Source organism: Oryx dammah, unplaced genomic scaffold, assembly GCF_014754425.2.
Source record: "Oryx dammah isolate SB20612 unplaced genomic scaffold, SCBI_Odam_1.1 HiC_scaffold_23, whole genome shotgun sequence".
Lineage (NCBI taxonomy): Eukaryota > Metazoa > Chordata > Mammalia > Artiodactyla > Bovidae > Oryx > Oryx dammah.
Genome location: NW_024070207.1, coordinates 121,269,234 through 121,289,084, shown reverse-complemented (window position 1 = coordinate 121,289,084; position 19,851 = coordinate 121,269,234). Strand labels below are relative to the sequence as shown.

The 19,851-nt window shown below is 42.1% G+C and overlaps 1 protein-coding gene across 1 annotated transcript; it reads left to right on the top strand.

Annotated features, from left to right (window-relative positions):
• Nucleotides 1-831: 831 nt before the first annotated feature.
• Nucleotides 832-18,420, top strand: TLR7 (toll like receptor 7). The gene is made up of 3 exons (XM_040266463.1): nt 832-1,071; nt 1,441-1,541; nt 14,272-18,420. Exons 2-3 carry the CDS (start codon nt 1,539-1,541, stop codon nt 17,419-17,421), a joined length of 3,153 nt encoding a protein of 1,050 aa, XP_040122397.1. The 5' UTR covers nt 832-1,071; nt 1,441-1,538; the 3' UTR covers nt 17,422-18,420.
• Nucleotides 18,421-19,851: the final 1,431 nt, after the last annotated feature.

Sequence of the window (19,851 nt, the reverse complement as noted above, 5' to 3'; positions counted from 1 at the left end):
AAAGTGGTTTGATAAGAAGGCATTTAATTTTTGCTTGTGTGAATATCATTTACATGGTATGTGACCTGAGAAGAGTCCAGTATCTTTTCTGCATTAATTCCATTATTTGTAAAAAAAAAAAAAAAATTTTTTTTAAGGCTAAGAAAATATTTCTTCATTCTTTTTAGTAGTCAATGAAATAATACATATTAGGCAGTTAGAATAGTCCGGTTCAAAATAAACTCCCAGTAAAGATCACTTATTATTGTATCTAGTAGTTTTTCAGCTGATCTAGGGCACTGCTTGCTTTTCAATCCAGTAGATAACACTGATAGTTAGCAACTGGTTTTCCTGTGGCACACTTGGCAATTTTCAAATTCTCTCTGGATCGACTAGGTGGACTTTTAAACATAACCACTGATATTTTGACTCTACCCCCTAAAAGGCCCAGTAATCACTTCAGAAGGGAATGAGTCTCCCAGAAACCCCACTTTGAGAAACAGGTTTTACCTGACCCTGGACTGCGAGTGTAGCTGCCCTCACTGAACCAAGTCTGCCCCTGCTTAGAAACCAGAGTCCCTTTCAGCTGAGCCTAAGAGAGAACAAGGGAAATAAATGTAGACATGTCTCAAAGATACCTGTAGAATGACGGTTCTCAGTCAGGGGCAGGGGATATGTTACAATGTCTAGAGACATCTGTGATTGTTGAGGGGCAGTGTGGCTGGCATCTCGTGGGCTCAGGTCAGGGTTGCTGCTCAGCGTCTTGCAATGCCACAAAGATGTATCTCACCAGAAATGGCAGGAGTGCGCCAGTTGAGAAACTTCTAGAAAAAAAAATCAGCCAGCCAAGTTGCTTGAATTTAGACATGAGGTTGCCCTGATTGTGGTGGGAGAAATAGAAGGAACCTGCTGCTTCTGCAAACCTCATGTCTGAGATGGCATAAATAGTCACACTCCTCCCCCCACCCCCTAACCAGTCTTTGCACTTGGAAAGTTCACGACTGGCAGCCATGACTTAAGTAGGTTTGCCACAGCTCATCTCTTCACCTCAGAAGACTCCAGACCTGGACTGACTCCATGCAGCAAAGAAAGGTATTTTAAACATTGGGAAAAACTCAGATCATTTAAGTACCTAGATCTGTGAGCCATTCTCAGAGAGAAGAGGAGAGAGGGGAAGGGACCCAAATCATATGCAAAACAATTTTTTTTTTTTTAAGAATCTAAAGAAGAGTTTTGGTAGTCTCAAATGTCACTTCTTTGAAGATAAAGTCAGACATTTACAATAATGCTGGAAATGGTTTTCTGGAGTGTGTCTCTTGTCTGTATAATTTTGAGGAAGTAAATACTATTAATAGGTGTTTTCAACAGCATATATTAAAGCAGTCTTTCCAGCACGTTTTTGAAGCGTCAATCCTTTGCTGTCTTTGCAAGGTAAAGTTTGGTGTTTTCTCTTTATCTTAGTTGATGCTACTGGGTCCATCTCAGGCTGATCTTGACACCTCTCATGTTCTGCTCTCTTCAACCAGACTTCTCTGTTTCATTTTGGAAGAAGACTAAAAATGGTAAGGACAGCTAAGAGATCCCTAAAAAGTGTTATTTGTCCTTTTTTTGTGGGAAGAACTGAAACTGGCTAGTAAGAGAGATGTTTAAGTTATCTGTACTTCAGTTATTTACTGAGGAAAACTTTCATGATCTTTCATAAACAAGATTAATCATGGGGGTATTGTGTAATTTCAATTAATTAAGATTAATCAATACTTGCTGTGTTCTCCTTCCTATGGACTTCCCTGGTGGCTCAGATGGTAGTAATTTCAATTAAGATTAATTAAGATTAATCAATACTTGCTGTGTTCTCCTTCCTATAAGAATTAATGCATCTTGCCCTGAGGAGGAGCAAATGTTTGAATTGGGGAAATAGCTTCTATGGGTCTAACTTTTTTCACCCCACGTTTTTGGCTTTGAAAGTTAGTCGTATAGTCGTGTCCAACTCTTTGTGGTCCCATGGACTGTAGCCTGCCGGGCACCTCCATTCGTGGAATTCTTCAGGCAAGAGTACTAGGGTGGGTTACCATTTCCTTCTCCAGGGGATCTTCCTGACCCAGGGATTGAACCCAGGTCTCCTGCGTTGCAGGCAGATTTTTTTACCAACTGAGCCACTAGGGAAGCCCTCATTTTGGGCTTTATGACCATACAAATTACTGAGGTTCCTTTGTGTTTTTCTAGCATTTGGTGGTGTCTAAACGAGTATGCAGGGGAGGGAGGGGGCAGGATGCATAGGACTAGGAATACAGGGGGCCTGGGCTCCCATGCAGTCCAAGAAAACCAGAACTGGACAGTAGATAAAGCTGTAAAAACAGATTTTGTTCAGGAACTGTTGCAATCAGGGAAATGAGACTGCAGTATAGGACTGGGATCAGTTCCAAATAGTGCGGAGGCATGTGGGGATTTATAGTCCAGGAGCAGAGTGGAGGTCAGCGGGTGGAAAATTACTAAGAGGAAATATCAGGGGTGGCAGGGCATGGGGTGGTTCTGACTCGACCCACCTGACAGGGTTCTTGCTGAAAGCAGGCCAGGAAGATGGACTGTCCCCTGGGGGGTGGTAGAGATGGGGTATTTGATCAGATAGCAAGGATAATGAAGCTGTAGTGAGGGGCTCTTCCTAAACCAACCTAACAGGATCCTTGCGAAAACTGGCCACATGAACACAAAAGCCCAAATATCAAGGCCGAGTCAGAGGAGCTTGACTAAAGTTTAGTCAAGGAGAGACTCTGTCCGTGTTTGCTGTCCCAGTTACTAGTTGGGGATCCTTAGGTTTATCACTTAAGCCCCCTGAAACTCAGCTTTTTTTTATACTATAAAATGAACATTACTATGGCTCTCTAGTTGCCTTGCTGGGCCATTGTGGAGGCTCAAATAACAGAATGTATATTCAGGTCTTTTGCACGTGGTGTGAGTTATCAGGCATGCCGCAAAATTCATCAGAAAGACACCAGTGACTTCTTGCTGAAATTATTTTGTCACCCCAACTAGACACAACAGAGTACTTGCACCAGGAACCCACTCTGACTTCTAGATTGGAAGGTGGGCTCCTGGGCTCATTTCATGTCTAATGAAGACTTAACCACAGGACACTGTGCGAAGAGACAGAGAAGCAACAGCATAGAGTTTCATTTCCTAGAAACTCAGATGTCTGTTTTTAGGCAAACCCAGGCCCACATCTGCCTGTGTCCCTTGAGGGATGGCATGTTAGGATTGATGGTAGTAAAGAGCGCTCACATTTATTGACTGCTTACTATAGTGAGCATCGTGCTTAGGGCTGGACATCTCTGTTTCGATTTCACCCTCTAAGCAGCCTTGTAAGTCATAGATGAGGGAGCTGGAGCTTCAAGAGTCTAAGAGCTTCTGATTTTGGCTGGGCAGCTCAACCCTGGAAACTGTGCTGGAGATCCCTCTGTTCTACCTAGACGGAGCCCAGCACACACTCCTACTCAGGACACGGTCAGTCAATGTGGGCTTCAAGTGTGATAATGTAGTCCTTAAGAAAAATATTGGGATATCTTTTATAAGAAAAAAAAATAACAGTTTTTTAAAAAACCAGAAAAGGTCAAAAAGCGTAGGGAAATTATTTGGTCTTATTAATAGTTATAGTTCAGACCCTTTGATATGGAAACTCCACTTCTAGAAACTCTTCTTAAAGAAATGATCAGGGATGTCGCAAGCAATTTATGAAGGTAGTCTGTGCAGCATAGCAAAGAGAATACCTCATGTCCAGTGTTGGGAAAGGGTTCATTAATTGTGGTCCCCCAGAGACATTACTTTGCCAACAAAGGTCCGTCTAGTCAAGGCTATGGTTTTTCCAGTAGTCATGTATGGATGTGAGAGTTGGACTGTGAAGAAAGCTGAGCACCGAAGAATTGATGCTTTTGAACTGTGGTGTTGGAGAAGACTCTTGAGAGTCCCTTGGACTGCAAGGAGATCCAAACAGTCCATTCTAAAGATCAGTCCTGGGTGTTCTTTGGAAGGAATGATGCTAAAGCTGAAACTCCAGTACTTTGGCTACCTCATGTGAAGATTTGACTCATTGGAAAAGACTCTGATGCTAGGAGGGACTGGGGGCAGGAGGAGAAGGGGACGACGCAGGATGAGATGGCTGGATGGCATCACCAACTTGATGGACATGAGTTTGAGTGAACTCTGGGAGTTGGTGATGGACAGGGAGGCCTGGCGTTCTGTGATTCATGGGGTTGCAAAGAGTCGGATACAACTGAGTGACTGAACTGACTGACTGACTGACATTAAGTAGCATGTTATGTAACCATCAGATCATCTGTTTATTTATTTGTTTAATTTTGTTTTTTTGGCTGTGCTGGTTGACATACAGGATGTTAGTGCCCCAACCAGGAATTGAACCTGTGACCCTGCATTGAGAGCATGGAGTCTTAACCACTGGACTGCCAGGGAAGTCTCATAGTTTTTAAGAATACTGAATGACATAAGAAAGTACTCATGATAAAATAGTAAATGGAAAAAGCAATCTAGTAGTGAAGTATTGTTTATTCCTGATGGTTTTAATGCACATACTAGATGCTTGCTAAATGTTGGTTCATCTGGAATGACAGTTTGCATAAATAGTTTTTCTCAATAGTTTTTTCTCAATAGTTTTCTCAATAGTTTCACAAAAGAGCCCTGTATTCAAACCATTTTATACTTGAGAAATCAGAGGCTTATGAGGGAAAGTGATTCACTAATGTCAGAGAGAGCTTAGGTGACAGAATAAGAACTTAAAATCAAAACTTTTCTAGATGAAGCACCTGTCAGTATTGAAGTGCTTCTCAACTTTTGAAATAGATACAGAAAGGGGGAGATGAGTGTTAGAGGCAACATGCCAAGATGTAACAGTAGTTAAGCGATTTTACAAATAAAAACATTATTCTGCTCTTAGTTATAGCACACTCCTTCATGGCCAAACAAAGCAGTCCATTAACTAAACTAATCCAAACTGATTATTTAAAAATAGGGAAAATCATACTAAAATTAAAAGCAATCATTACAGATCAACCAACCAACCAGTGTCTTTGCACCCCAAGAGTAGATCATTTTTATATCTCAGAAGTCCCTCAAAGTTTAGGGTGCAATGGTAAAAAATGGGTGTGGCTCATAGCCAGTCTGCCAGCTGTTTTTGTATAGCCCACAAGCTAAGAGGTTTTTTAAATCTCTTTAAATGATTGAAAAAGTCAAAGGAAGTATACTGCTTTGTGACCCTTAAGAGTTGTATTAAATTCAAACTTTTGTGCTGACAATTAGCTTTAGTATTTGCATATTTGTTTATATATTGTCTATAACTGCTTTTGCACTGCAGTGGCAAATTTGAGTAGCTGTGATACAGACCGTATGGCCTGCAAAACAAAATATTTACTGACTGGCTCTTTATTGAAAAAGTGTGCCAAGTTGACAGTTTTCCTTTATGGAAAAAAGAGGGTAGGGTATGAAGTCAAGTAAGATGTAATTTCTTCTGGTCTTTGGTGCCTGTTATGATGCGAAGTAGCTGTTGAATTTCTAATTTATATAAGATTCCTTTATATCATTTGACTCTTTTATTTTGAAAACTAGGTCTGTTGGCCTAAAATGGGAGAGAGGAAATGATAAAAAGTCTCTTTTTTAAGTAAATGGGTTATGTCCTTGTACTTAATCTTTTGGTTGTTATATAATGAAATTTTGATGTCCATGGTAATTACACTTTTCAGAGGTTAGCCTATAATTAGAAATATTTCAAAAATTTGCAAAAAGGGGATATTTGGTCATTGTAAGTCTAGTAGGGAAATTCCCAGTGGAGTCTGGCCTATAAAACAATAACACATCTGTTAAGTTCCATGATTCGCAGACCTCGGTTAGCCCCTAGGGTGATACATACAACGCTTATTTAGTTATCAAACAATTCAGTGTCACGGCAATGTGACAAAAGGTTACTGAATTCGAATTCAAGGATTTCCCACAATTGCGCCCTACTCCTTGTCTCTTCCTGGTCCCTGTCTCCTGATTCCCCAGCCCGCCATCACCTCTGCTTCAGCCCAGCCCATCCCCGTGGAGGAGCCCCACTACACCTTGGTCTGCTTTCTTTAGTAGCTTGGCTTCAGTGACTCCCTCCACGGGAAATGCATATTCCAACACTTCCTTTTCAACTCAAGCAATGTGGCCTTTTTTTTTTTCCTGCTCTGTCGTCTTGAAAATAAATGGGAGGAGCCTCTGAGGGCACCGACCTGTGGTCCCCTGAAGGCTGGCATGTCACAGCCCACAGAGGATGCCCAGTATGCTGGCCTTTCAGACAGTCTGTTGGGTAGATGAGCAAAGGAGGGAGCAGATCTCTTAGCTGAGTGTAACCGTGAGTGTTCCCTGACCTTACTCGTTCTCACCTTGAGGTCAGTTTCCTTCTGTGAAGAATTTTTCTGTAGGCCTTTCACCCAACCAGATCAGGGGCTATGGAAAATTACATAATAAAGACTGTGAGGGAAATGAAGATGAAATACCAAAAGGTGAAGGGTTTATCCCTGCCACCAGGTAATCACACCTGACTTCCTCTGCCTAGAGGACTCTCTCCGCCTTCCCCTCTCCCTTGCGCCCCAGCCCCTCCTGCTGGCTGCTCACTGTTTCGCTGGTACCCTGGCTTCCTGTTTCCCCAAGAGCATCACAGCAATTGGAAGAGATTACCCACCTGCTCCTCCCCACTTGTGTGCCCACCTAGAGCTTCTGCACCTGACCGTCCTGCTTGACTTCCAGATCACCCCCAAACCCACTGGCTCGAAACAACCACTGTCCTCGAGTGTTAGGAGTGGCGGGCCCACGGGTTGACTAGGCTCAGCAAGGCTGCTCTGGCACTGGTGTGTGTTCCCCCTCGCCTTGCAGGCAATATCAGGGGCTGGGCTTCGCCCGCACAGATCTGGTGCCCAGATGGGCAAGCTCCGCAGCTGGAGGCTGCCCCTGTTTCTGGGTGGTCTCCCCAACATGGCAGCTGTGCTGTCCCCGGGCTTCTTCCAAGGCTGCTGGCTCAGGACTCCAGTTCAGGTGGAGAGAGAGACAGGGAAAGATGGAGCACCGGGTGCCATGAAAGTCTCCCACCTTGTCTGTCCCTGCCTGGGAAGTTGTGCAGTCCTGCTTTGCTGCTGTCCTCCAGACAGTCCCCAAAGCCTGCCCAGCTTCTAAGGAGGTGGGAGATAGCTGAACAGTTTGCAGACTCTTATACTAAGGATGGAATATACTAGGCTCCTTGCTAAAGCCAAATCTCTCCACTAGTGCACTGGGTCACCTCCCTGCTTCCCTCCCTGGGCTCCATGCACCAGCATTCTCCCATCTCTCCTGCATTGTCATTGGTACTATTATTAATGATGGGGTTTTTGTAAAAAAGTTTTTTTCCCTCTCACCATCATTACAATGTGCCGTTATTCCTCCCATCCTCAAATAAATCCTCTTGACCCTCTTGGCCCTGGGAACTACCGCCAGCATCTTTGTTCCCCTTTGCAGGAAGCTTCTCAGAAATGCTGGCTGCCTCCAACCCGTCTTCTCATTTTCTTCCAAGAACTTGAAAGTCCTATTTGATTTGGCTTCACCTTCCAAATCTATCCAAGTATCTGGCTAGTTCTCACCACCTCCACCCCAGCCAGCTGGGGCTTTTGCTTGAATTACTGTCATAGCCTCTTGACTGGTCTCCATGCTTCCAACCTCACCCCTCGTGGTCTCTTTCAAGGCAGTAACCAAGATAATCTTTATAACATGGAAGTCAGACCACAGCACTCTTTGGCTTAAAAATTTGCAATGGATCGACCTTCCATTCCTTGTTGGGATGGCTGACAAGGCCCTGTAGGAACCCTCAACGTGGGACTACAGCTCCTCCCTCTTTGACTTCATCTCCTTTCACTCTCTGTTCCTCCTTTGTTGCCATTTTTGTGGTGATTCCAGCATGTTTGCACCTGGGGGCCTTGGCATATATTTCTTTATTAGGAAGCTAAAGCTCAGTCTGCCTTTAAATTTATAAATCCATGAACTATGCTAGCATAGCATTACTGGATATGAATGCACACCTAAGAACTATATGATCTGAAAAATCTCTTTTTTCCCCTCGAGTTGGTCCCACTCAAATCATAAATACCTTTTCATAATATTTGGACATTTTTATTATGAAAACTCTAAATAGCACAATATCAAAACATTAGATGGCCAAAAATCTTTTAACTGAAAAGGAAATTAACCAAGATGCATGTATATAGCATACCAAGTGCATTTGTTGGAACAATATGAAATAACTGGAAGATGATTGGTCCAAATGGAGTTTGAATCTTGGTTTGAAACTGCCTTTCTGATCCCTGTTTTCTCATCAGTGAAATGGGAATATTTATGTCTTTTCAACTTCATTGTCAGGGCTCAGTGATGTAATATAAACAAAGTTTCTTCTTTGGCATCTAAGAACATAATACCTGGTAGTTGACAATTATAAAAAAAACATAAATGATTATCTGATGACTAGTCAGTGTGAATTCTACATTTTCCATTTTAACAAAAAGGTGATTTACTGAAGGAACAGAACACCTGTGAGTACAAAATCAAACAGTCCCATTTTTACCATAATTAGCTTGCTAATTGAGCATCCAAATTTACCCAGTATATTTGCAAGTGTAATCAGCTATGATTCATGACTAAAGCCAGGCCTATTATGGTGAATTATGCTATTTTACAAATCAAATTCCTGAAAGATGTATGTCTTTGGCAATTATTGCAAAAAAACAAACAAACAAAAAATAACGTGGGTTATTTGTATGAAATGAAGAAACAGACCTCATATCATGCTGAATGAACACTTACATTTAAAAATAGCCATTAGTTGAAGCGAAGGTCCTAGCTTCATTCTGAAGCCATGTAGTTCCCCATGGTTTAAAAGGGGAAGTTTCCATACTTCAGGAAATTTGAATGGGAATAAAGGACTATTTCACATTTTACAATCATCTTCTCAAACATACCTTTTCTGTTTGGAAGCCTGAAGGTATTATTTCTCATTAACACATTTAAAAGGCATTGTTCATTGACTCAGTTTTCTTCCTCTCCTGCTTGATCAGAACCCATCTGTGAGTTCCAGGCAGCTGGCGCAGAGAGCCAAGAGAAGACTTGTCTGGCATCCAGCTTGCCTGGGCTGGAACTCAACGATTGAATACAAGTCAGGGACAGTCCCATCCTGGCTGTGCTTGTTCCCAGGAGAGACAAATGAGTTCTGTGCTCCCACTCAGGTTTCAGGTTCCAGGGGGCAGAACTTCTGAGAAAACAGATTGCAGAGGAGTCCTTCTGTAGGTCTGCTCCCCAGGGCCTCCCTTGGATACCATCCCCTTTTCTTCTGTGGCTTTTTTCCGATTTCAGACTTCCCTGGTGGCTCAGATGGTAAAGTGTCTGCCTACAATGTGGGAGACCCGGGTTCAATCCCTGGGTCAGGAAGATCTCCTGGAGAAGGAAATGGCAACCCACTCCAGTATTCTTGCCTGGAAAATCCTATGGGCAGAGGATCCTGGTAGACTACAGTCCATGGGGTCACAAAGAGTTGGACACGACTGAGCGACTTCACCTTCCTTCCTTCCCTGAGGAGCCCCCAGCCCTCCTGGTCCCTCCTTGCTGCCTTATCAAAAATCTGATCTTTGGAAAGACTTTACTGTTTGTGATCATTGAATGTGAGCCTTCCACAGGATTTTAAGAACGTTCAAAGCCTTGGTTTACTTGCTCGATATTTGTCTTGTGCTCACTAGGTGGCAGGCATCATCAGAAATGGTCAAGATAGATAAAGCCACAGCCCCTAGAGTGTTTTACCTCCTAGAGGGAGAGATGGGTGAATTGATGCCTAGACTTCTGGGAAGGTAAGCCAGGAGAATTGCTGAGGGCCAACTGCATCTGAGTTACCTGGATCTCCCGGCAGGCAAGTTCTATAGTCTCTGCATCTCAGTGTCCTCATTGTCAGTGAACCTATTTCTTGGGGTAAGGATGAAATAATTGGCTAAATGCTATTGGTTGAAATTAGTGGCCCATGAGGCAACTTAGAGGCTTGCAGGTGATATGATTTCTTCTCATATTTGGCAGACTTGAACTGAATTTGCTTTGAGGTAATTCTATGTGCAAGTGGAAGGTTTTGCCCAGACCAGGGCCCTGAAAACTACGACCCATGGACCAAATCTGTCCTGTTACCTGTTTTTGTGAGCTGAGAATTATTTTTTACCACCTTGATTCATTATGTTCTAAGTGGTTATTTAAGTACCCACATTAATAGCCTCAATTATGCTGGGAAAGATTGAGGGTAGGAAGAGAAGGGGACGACAGAGGATGAGATGGTTGGATGGCATCACCGACTCAATAAACATGAGTTTCGGTAGGCTCTGGGAGTTGGTGATGGACTGGGAGGCCTGGCATGCTGCAGTTCATGGCATCACAGAGTCAGACACTACTGAGCAACTGAACTGAACTGAGTCTAAAATATTAACTGTCCGGCCCTTTAGAGAAGAAGTTTGCCAAGCCCTAGTCAAGACCATCTTTGTCTACTAGAACTTTGCATAGTGATGGAAAATGTTCCGTATCTGTGTGCTTGAATATGGTAACCACGAACCTGATGTGACTTTGAGCGCTTGAAATATGGTTAGTGTGACTGAGAGACTGAATTTGAAAATTGTACTTCATTTTAATTCATTTAAATTGAAACAGCTACACGTGACCAGTGGCTATCACATTGGCCAGAGCAAATTTAGACCACTTAAGTCTGAAGATTCTGTATTTTCTCAGTGTTCTTTTCTCTCAATTTAATCAACTTCCCAGGGGCTGTCTGAGTCAAGAGGAAGGCAGCACTCCTAATCAGATTTTGGGGGCCCTGGACTGGCTTTCACTGTCTGCTAGAAAATGCTTAATGGAAAGTGCTAGAAAAATGCATGTGAACATACACTTACTTCCTCTTAAAGCTGTATCCATGACATCTGCTGTTGTTTGGGGTAAGGCAGTTGGCTTTTTCAAACCCAGAAGGCCCCAAATTAAGGAAGTCTTAATCATCTTTAGAATTCAGGCTGCAGGCAGTGAAAACCTCACTTAGCGAAGCTGTATTTCCTTCCATCCCTGCTTACAGAACTAAAACTAAGGTTAGCTTTCCAGGGTACCCAAAGCTGGTGCTCTGGGACAACCCAGAGGGATAGGATGGGGAGGAAGGTGGGAGGGGGGTTCAAGTTGAAGGGGGACACATGTATACCTGTGGCAGATTCATGTTGATGTATGGTAAAAACATCACAATATTGTAAAGTAATTATCCTCCAATTAAAATAAACAAATAAAAAATAAATAAATAAAGTTAGCTTCCCATCCCCCCTAGGCTAACTTCAGCCCTAGGGCATTTCTTTCATAAGATTGCCTAGAATAGTTAGGAGTCATCACCACATGTCATCATTAGGAATATTGTCAAGCAATTTCCCTTTAGAGTAAAACTGCAGTTGGCATTCTGGGAATGTCATGTAAGTATGGTGTATTGTGTATTTGTAAGTTGCTAAGACAGTAGATCTTAAAAGTTCCCATCAGAAGAAAAAAAACTCGGAACTATGTGTGGTAACTAAACTTACTCTGGTGATCATCTTGCAATATATTAAATCATTATATTGTACACCTAACCTACTCCAAGGAGAATTGCTTTTAACTATTTTGCTGTATTTCACTGTTCATTCATTTATGCATTTATTCTTTTATTCATGTATTTTACAAACATAATCAGCATTAAGTGCAAGACATTGTTTTACATGAGGGCACACAAAACCCTGCTCTCTCAAAGCTAACATTTTCCTGCAAAATAGATATAAAACAAGCACATAAACCAGAAGTGCATAAATGATCCACAGGATTATTCTGATTGTGCTAAAGACTATGAAAGAAATAAAGCACAGTAGTCTAATACAGAGTACCTATACCTCTCTCTGCCACAGCTGACTTATCTATAAAATGGGGATAATAATAGAGGTCTACAATTCCAGAATCCCTAAACTGAAAGCTTTGTCCTGACTCAGCTGATGATAAGCACAACTTAATCTGAACTCATTTGGAGGTAAATCTTAGACCAGAACCAGATGATCTAGTGTTTGTTGTTTTTGTTCTTCTTTTTAAAATCCCACTTAGAGTGGACAATCCTGTGCTTTGCTGCACAAATTTTTATGTGTTTGATTATGAGATGCTGCCCCAGATTCCAGTTGGAGTGTTACATAATATGAGGTACATGCATCACATTGCCTTCTAAAATCTGAAAAATTCTGAGTTCCAAAACACATCTAGTTGCAAAGGTTGTGGATAAGGGATCAAAACCTGTAACGCTGCCCTCATGTGGTTAATATGAAGATGAAATGAGTGAGTTAATATATGTAAAGCACGGCAAACTTTGCCCAGCATATGCTAAATGCTATCTAAGTTAATTACTGCTCCTGTCTTTATCACTGTTATTACATGGGAGGGTGTTTAGAAAAGTTGCTCAGAGATGGCCTCTCTGGGGATGTGTCATTTAAGCAGACACCTAGGGGATGAGAATGACCCTTCCCTGGCTGTGGGAAGAGGAGGAGAAAGATCATTTTAGGAAGCGGGAACAGCAAGTGCCAAGACTGGCTCAAATGAAGAACAGAAAACAGGCCGGATATCTGCCATGTGGTCAAAGAAGCAGAAAAGTGGTTCAAGGTCAGTGTGGTAGGCTAGAGTCAGAACATGCATGATATAAACAATGGCAAAGACTTTGGACTTCATTCAAAATGTAATGAGTGATCATTGCAGTTGATCTGATTCATGTTTATAAAGACTGCTCTGATGCTTTTGATGGATGAATTGTAGAGGAAGATGGGAGTCAAGGAGACCAGGTTTGAGTCCAATGTGATGATAGTCCAGGTGAAACCTCATGGCGAAGTGGAGTAGGGGGGTGGGAATAGACAAGGAGAAAAATGGACAGGTGCAAGAAAACATGTAGAAATGGGAGGAAAAGGCTTAATAAAATGATAATAAATTAACAAGCTTTAGGTGTGCAAAGATGTGTGAAGAAGCTCTTTGAACTCCTTCTTTAACTATCTTGCAGTAAAGAAAATGCTGAGGGAAAATTTTGCTTATTTATCCCCTATTAAAGGAATTAAGGGAAGTAGGCAGTGGATTTATTAGATATGAGCATGACTGGTTGATTCAGTCAGTTGAGGGGATGAAAGCATTAGTTGAGCTGGAAAATTGTTGTAGAGACCCAGGCTAGATCATCCCATGGATGAACACAGGCTAAATGAAAACCAGTGTTCTGGAGGAAAATATTGATAGAAATTCTGAAACTTGAGAGTGAATCTGTGGTTAAACCACCCCCTCTGCAAGGCAAGCTCGCGTTAATAGGGTGGTTAGTAAAACTCTTCGTTATGTCCCATATTCCCTCTTAAGGTCTTTTTTGCCCAGGGTCCAGGTGTTTCTCATACTAAACATAGATGCCCAACAATTACCCGTAAGAGTAGGTTCCCACATGTCCCAGTTGGTCTGAGAGAGTCTTTGTGCCTGTAATCTTAGCATAAATTATTAAAGCCCCTCCCCTTTCATTCCCATGAGTATCCTGTTTGATCAATTGGGGATCACCCAGGTGGCACCCTACTGTATTATCCCCTTTCCAAATCTGTGTAATGTAAACCCGATGTGTAGGGAAAATGCTCATCCCCAAGTCATCTTGGAGATGATTTCCAAAAAATAGTCTGAGAGGAAAGTGGGCTTATAGATAGCAGTGCCAAAATATCAGGAGTTGGGTGATCATAAACCGATCAGTTAATATCACTGAGCTGTGTCTCGGTCTCTAAAATGTTTCCCTACTTAGCATATTAAGAGGCTCAGATGTGATAAAGGACTCTTGTAACGTGTGCCAGAGTGGGCTTCACAAGCAAACGTTAATTGCACTAAAGGTTTTCTCACCAGATGTAGTTGCATTTCAGACTTTGGCAGCATATTGACGGCTCTTCCATTGTAACATTCTAAGTAACAGGGAACAGGAAAATGCTGCTTCCCCCATCTGAAAAACGATATAACAAAAGCTAAGATGCTGCAAGTGTAATATGTAAGTTTTTATGAACCTCAGTAATTGACAACTACAGTCATGGGGTGGGGGCGGGGATGCTATTTAGACAGTTGGGAACAATAAACCTGAACTGTTGATTTTTCAAATGGAGCAAAAGAGAGGCAGCAAACGGGAGTTTTAAATTCTGGATCTTGGTGTATTTTAAATGGGTGATTTATTCTTTCTTATACTTTCAGGTGTTTCCAATGTGGACATTGAAGAGACAGTTTCCTATCCTTTTTAACATGATCCTAATTTCTGAACTCCTTGGGGCTAGATGGTTTCCTAAAACTCTGCCCTGTGATGTCACTCTGGATGCTCCAAATGCCCATGTGATTGTGGACTGCACAGACAAGCATTTGACAGAAATTCCTGGAGGTATTCCTGCCAATGCCACCAACCTCACCCTCACCATTAACCACATAGCAGGCATTTCTCCAGCCTCCTTCCACCGGCTGGACCATCTGGTGGAGATCGATTTCAGATGCAACTGTGTACCTGTTCGACTGGGGCCAAAAGACAACATGTGCACCAAAAGGCTACAGATTAAACCCAACAGCTTTAGCAAACTCACGTATTTAAAATCTCTTTACCTGGATGGAAACCAGCTTTTAGAAATACCTCAGGATCTTCCTCCCAGCTTACAGCTGCTGAGCCTGGAGGCCAACAACATCTTCTTGATCATGAAGGAGAATCTAACAGAACTGGCCAACCTAGAAATACTCTACCTGGGCCAAAACTGTTACTATCGTAACCCGTGTAATGTTTCATTTACTATTGAAAAAGATGCTTTCCTAAATATGAGAAATCTAAAATTGCTCTCCCTAAAAGATAACAATATCTCAGCTGTCCCCACTGTTTTGCCATCTAGTTTGACAGAACTCTATCTTTACAATAACATCATTACAAAAATCCAAGAAGATGATTTTAATAACCTCAGTCAACTACAAGTTCTTGATCTGAGTGGAAATTGCCCTCGTTGTTATAACGTTCCATTTCCTTGCACACCCTGTGAAAATAATTCTCCCCTACAGATTGATCTAAATGCTTTTGATGCATTGACAGAATTGCAAGTCTTACGTCTACACAGTAACTCTCTTCAGCATGTGCCCCAAAGATGGTTTAAAAACATTAACAAACTTAAAGAACTAGATCTTTCCCAAAACTTCTTGGCCAAAGAAATTGGGGATGCCAAATTTTTACATCTTCTTCATAACCTTGTCAACTTGGATCTGTCTTTCAATTATGATCTTCAGGTCTACCATGCAGTTATAAATCTATCAGATGCATTTTCTTCACTGAAAAAATTGAAAGTTTTGCGAATCAAAGGCTATGTCTTTAAAGAGCTGAATAGTTTAAACCTCTCCCCATTACGTAATCTTCCCAATCTTGAAGTTCTTGATCTTGGCACTAACTTTATTAAAATTGCTGACCTCAGCATATTTAAACAATTTAAAACATTGAAATTCATTGATCTTTCAGTGAATAAAATATCACCTTCGGGAGATTCAACTGAAGGTGGTTTCTGCTCTAACATGAGAACTTCTGTAGAAGGCCATGGGCCCCAGGTCCTTGAAGCATTGCATTATTTCAGATATGATGAGTATGCAAGGAGTTGCCGGTCCAAGAGCAAAGAGCCTCCTTCTTTCTTACCTCCTAATGAAGATTGTTATATGTATGGGCAGACCTTGGACCTTAGTAGAAATAATATATTTTTTATCAAGTCTTCTGATTTCCAGCATCTTTCTTTCCTCAAATGCCTAAACTTATCAGGAAATAGCATTAGCCAGACGCTTAATGGAAGTGAATTTCAGCCTTTAGTGGAGTTGAAATATTTGGACTTCTCTAACAATCGGCTTGATTTACTCTACTCAACGGCATTTGAGGAGCTGCACAACCTGGAAGTCCTAGATATAAGTAGTAACAGCCATTATTTTCAATCAGAAGGAATTACTCACATGCTAAATTTTACCAAGAACCTCAAGGTTCTGAAGAAACTGATGATGAACTATAATGACATCGCTACCTCCACCAGCAGGACCATGGAGAGTGAATCTCTTCAAATCCTGGAGTTCAGAGGCAACCATTTGGATATTTTATGGAGAGATGGTGATAACAGATACTTAAAATTCTTTAAGAATCTGCTAAACTTAGAAGAGCTAGACATTTCTGAAAATTCTCTGAGTTTCTTACCTTTGGGAGTTTTTGATAGTATGCCTCCAAATCTAAAGACTCTCTCCTTGGCCAAAAATGGGCTCAAGTCTTTCAGTTGGAAAGGACTACAGAGTCTGAAGAATCTAGAAACTTTGGACCTCAGCTTCAACCAGCTGAAGACTGTCCCTGAGAGATTATCCAACTGTTCCCGCAGCCTCAAGAAACTCATACTTAAGAATAATCAAATAAGGTGCCTGACAAAGTATTTTCTCCAAGGTGCTTTCCAGTTGCGACATCTGGACCTCAGCTCAAATAAAATTCAGGTTATCCAAAAGACGAGTTTTCCAGAAAACGTCCTCAACAATCTGAACATTTTGTTTTTGCATCACAATCGATTTCTGTGCAACTGTGATGCTGTGTGGTTTGTCTGGTGGGTTAACCATACCGAGGTGACTATTCCTTACTTGGCCACAGATGTGACTTGCATGGGACCAGGAGCACACAAGGGCCAGAGTGTAGTCTCTCTGGATCTATATACCTGTGAGTTAGATTTGACTAACTTCATCCTGTTCTCACTTTCCATATCAGCAGTTCTCTCTCTGATGATGATCACAACAGCAAACCATCTCTATTTCTGGGATGTGTGGTATAGTTATCATTTCTGTAAAGCCAAAATAAAAGGGTATCGACGTCTGATATCACCCAATTCTTGCTATGATGCTTTCATTGTATATGACACTAAAGACCCAGCAGTGACAGAGTGGGTTTTGGACGAGCTGGTGGCCAAATTGGAAGACCCGAGAGAGAAGTGTTTTAATTTATGTCTTGAGGAAAGAGACTGGTTACCAGGGCAGCCTGTTCTGGAAAATCTTTCCCAGAGCATACAGCTTAGCAAAAAGACGGTGTTTGTGATGACAGACAAGTACGCAAAGACTGAGAATTTTAAGATAGCATTTTACTTATCCCATCAGAGGCTCATGGATGAAAAAGTGGATGTAATCATCTTGATATTCCTTGAGAAGCCCCTTCAGAAGTCCAAGTTTCTCCAACTCCGGAAGAGGCTCTGTGGCAGTTCTGTCCTTGAGTGGCCAACAAACCCACAGGCTCACCCGTACTTCTGGCAGTGTCTGAAAAATGCCCTGGCCACAGACAATCACGTGACCTACAGTCAGGTGTTCAAAGAGACAGCCTAGCCCTTCTTTGCCGAATGTGACTGCTACCAAGGAGAAGCTCAGCTGCCTTGATCGGCTCACCCATGTCTTGCCAGAAGAGTGTTTTAAGATTCTCCAAGCCCTGGGATTGCCCATATTGGAGAGGAGTCACCAATACATGACAAAGGAAGCAGAAAAATGGGATTTGTAGGAGCATCAAGTCATGTTTCTCAGCTCTCTCTGTCTCCATTTGCACTTGAGTCTTTGTCTTCTGCCCTTGCATAAAATACTGTTGGGAGAAGGGTGGCAAGTAGAGGATGTGGGACTTTGATTCTCCTCTAATTGTGATTATTACGTATACACACAGTCACCAAGAACTGCACTTCTACCCTTAAGAGGCACTGGTATGTATAGAAATAGGGTTTAAAAAAAAAGGCTCAGAATCTGCTTATATGGCATTAAAAGGTACCAGTTAATTAGTGGGAAAAAATAAAGACACAGTTAACTCCTCAGCCAATTGACTCAACCATCTAGTGCCCCGTTCTGTGCAGACCAAGTGCTGGCCCTCAGCAGGTGGTACAGCTCACGCCCTCCTTGCTCTTTCTCTCCTGGGCCTGTTACTGGGTTTTGGGGGGAAACAGAAACATCTTTGTCATCGATGGACATAGTCTACTTACAAGTGGGAGAAGAATAAAGTCATGCTCTTTACTTTTGATGATAATTTACCTGCTTAAATATGGCTCTGGACTAAATGTTGAAATCCTAATCCCCCAGTGTGATGGTGTTGGGAGGTGGGAGGTGGGTTTTTTTAGAAGTGGTTAGGTCATGAGACTGGAGCCCTCATGATGGGATTACTGCCTTAGAAGAAGCAGTCAGGGGACTAACTTGCTGTGTTCCCACAATGTGAGGGTATGGAGAGAGGCTGGCAGTCTATAACACACAGGAGAACCCTCAGCAAAACCAGATCATGTTGGCACTCTGATCTCCTTCAGACTGGCTTCCATGCTTCAGACTTGTGAGAAATAAATGTTTGTTCTTTAAGTCATGCAGTTTGTGATGTTTTGTTACAGCAGCTGAGCTAAGACAGATTTTTTTAACCTGCATGGCAAAGTACTGTTTCCAAAGAAAAGTTGCCTCATCCAATGATCTTTCAAACTGCTTTATTAACTACTACTGTGTACTTCTCTAAAGGAGAACCCCAAGAGCATATATTTATTTAGAGTTGGCAAGCAGGGATGACAGTCACATGGATTCCTTTAAATTTGGAGGCTGGGGAGGAACAGAGGTTTACCACCATTAACACTGAGAAAGTTTCAGTCTTGAGCTTTGGCTTCAGTACTCAAAAAAAAAAAAAAAAAAAACACCAGAAAGGACCCAGATGTTCTGAAGACACACATACTTTCTAAGTGTGTATAAATTTGCATGAGTCCAAAGTCTGAAATGTGACCTGTTTGTTTTTATTTCATGAAAGAAGTTATCTACAGAGGTGTCTGCGCCCTTTGGAAGATAGCTTCAAATCCCAGACTTCAAATTATCTGGGAGATAACTGTGTTTTCTTCATCTATGGAAAAGCCAAAGGTTTTACTCTGAGGATGGCTATATGTATATTTCCAAAGGACATGTAATCAATAAGGGTCACAAACTCCCAAATTAATCTCTGGAATCAACAGAGCCAGCGGTCTGACAGCCTCAGTAAGCTCGATTGTACTTCATAGGCGCCTATGTGAAAACACAGATAACGCCATAAAAACTGGCTTTTGGCATCATCAATTTCTTCTATTAAAACACATAACTATACAAGGTTTAAGTTATTTTGGTGATTTATAAACCATGAAGCACTTGAAGACAAACATCTTCTGAAATGAACCAAGAGGAAGGGAAACTGACAACAACACAACTCAGAAACCACAGCATATTTCAACATGAGGCTGTGCACAGTGGTTTGTTGTAGGAAATGACCGAAAGCACAGTAACAGGTGGTTTTCATTTTAATTCCTTTGTATCTTGACAAGTCACTCTGTTAATCTCCTGAGGGTCCTCTGTGGAGTCCTGTACCATTAGAGCCATTCATAGATGGCTCAGCTCGAAAGCCACCAACTCAGGCCCCCAGGAGAACATGACTGCTAGGTCCCCTGCCAAGCTCTGAGTATGGAAGAGACTCCGGATTGTCCATGGATCCCATGCTACCATGAAGGGGTTCCCAACCACTTCCAGCCCTGAACCTGTCCTTCCTCCTCGGATAGAGACTGTACCTTAGCACGACTTGGGCATTTGTAGGATCCAAGCCAAGAGAGGCATTAGGCAGGTAAGTGTTATGGCTGTGAAAAAGGCGAAACACACAGCTGCAGTCTGTAGAGCAGAGAAAGGCTGAGCATGACTGCAACCCCATGGCTGAGTCAGGGTCTCTTAAGGTCTCTTGGCCCATCCTCACGTCTGCTCCCAGCTCTGCCCAAACCGTCTTAGGTCCAGCTG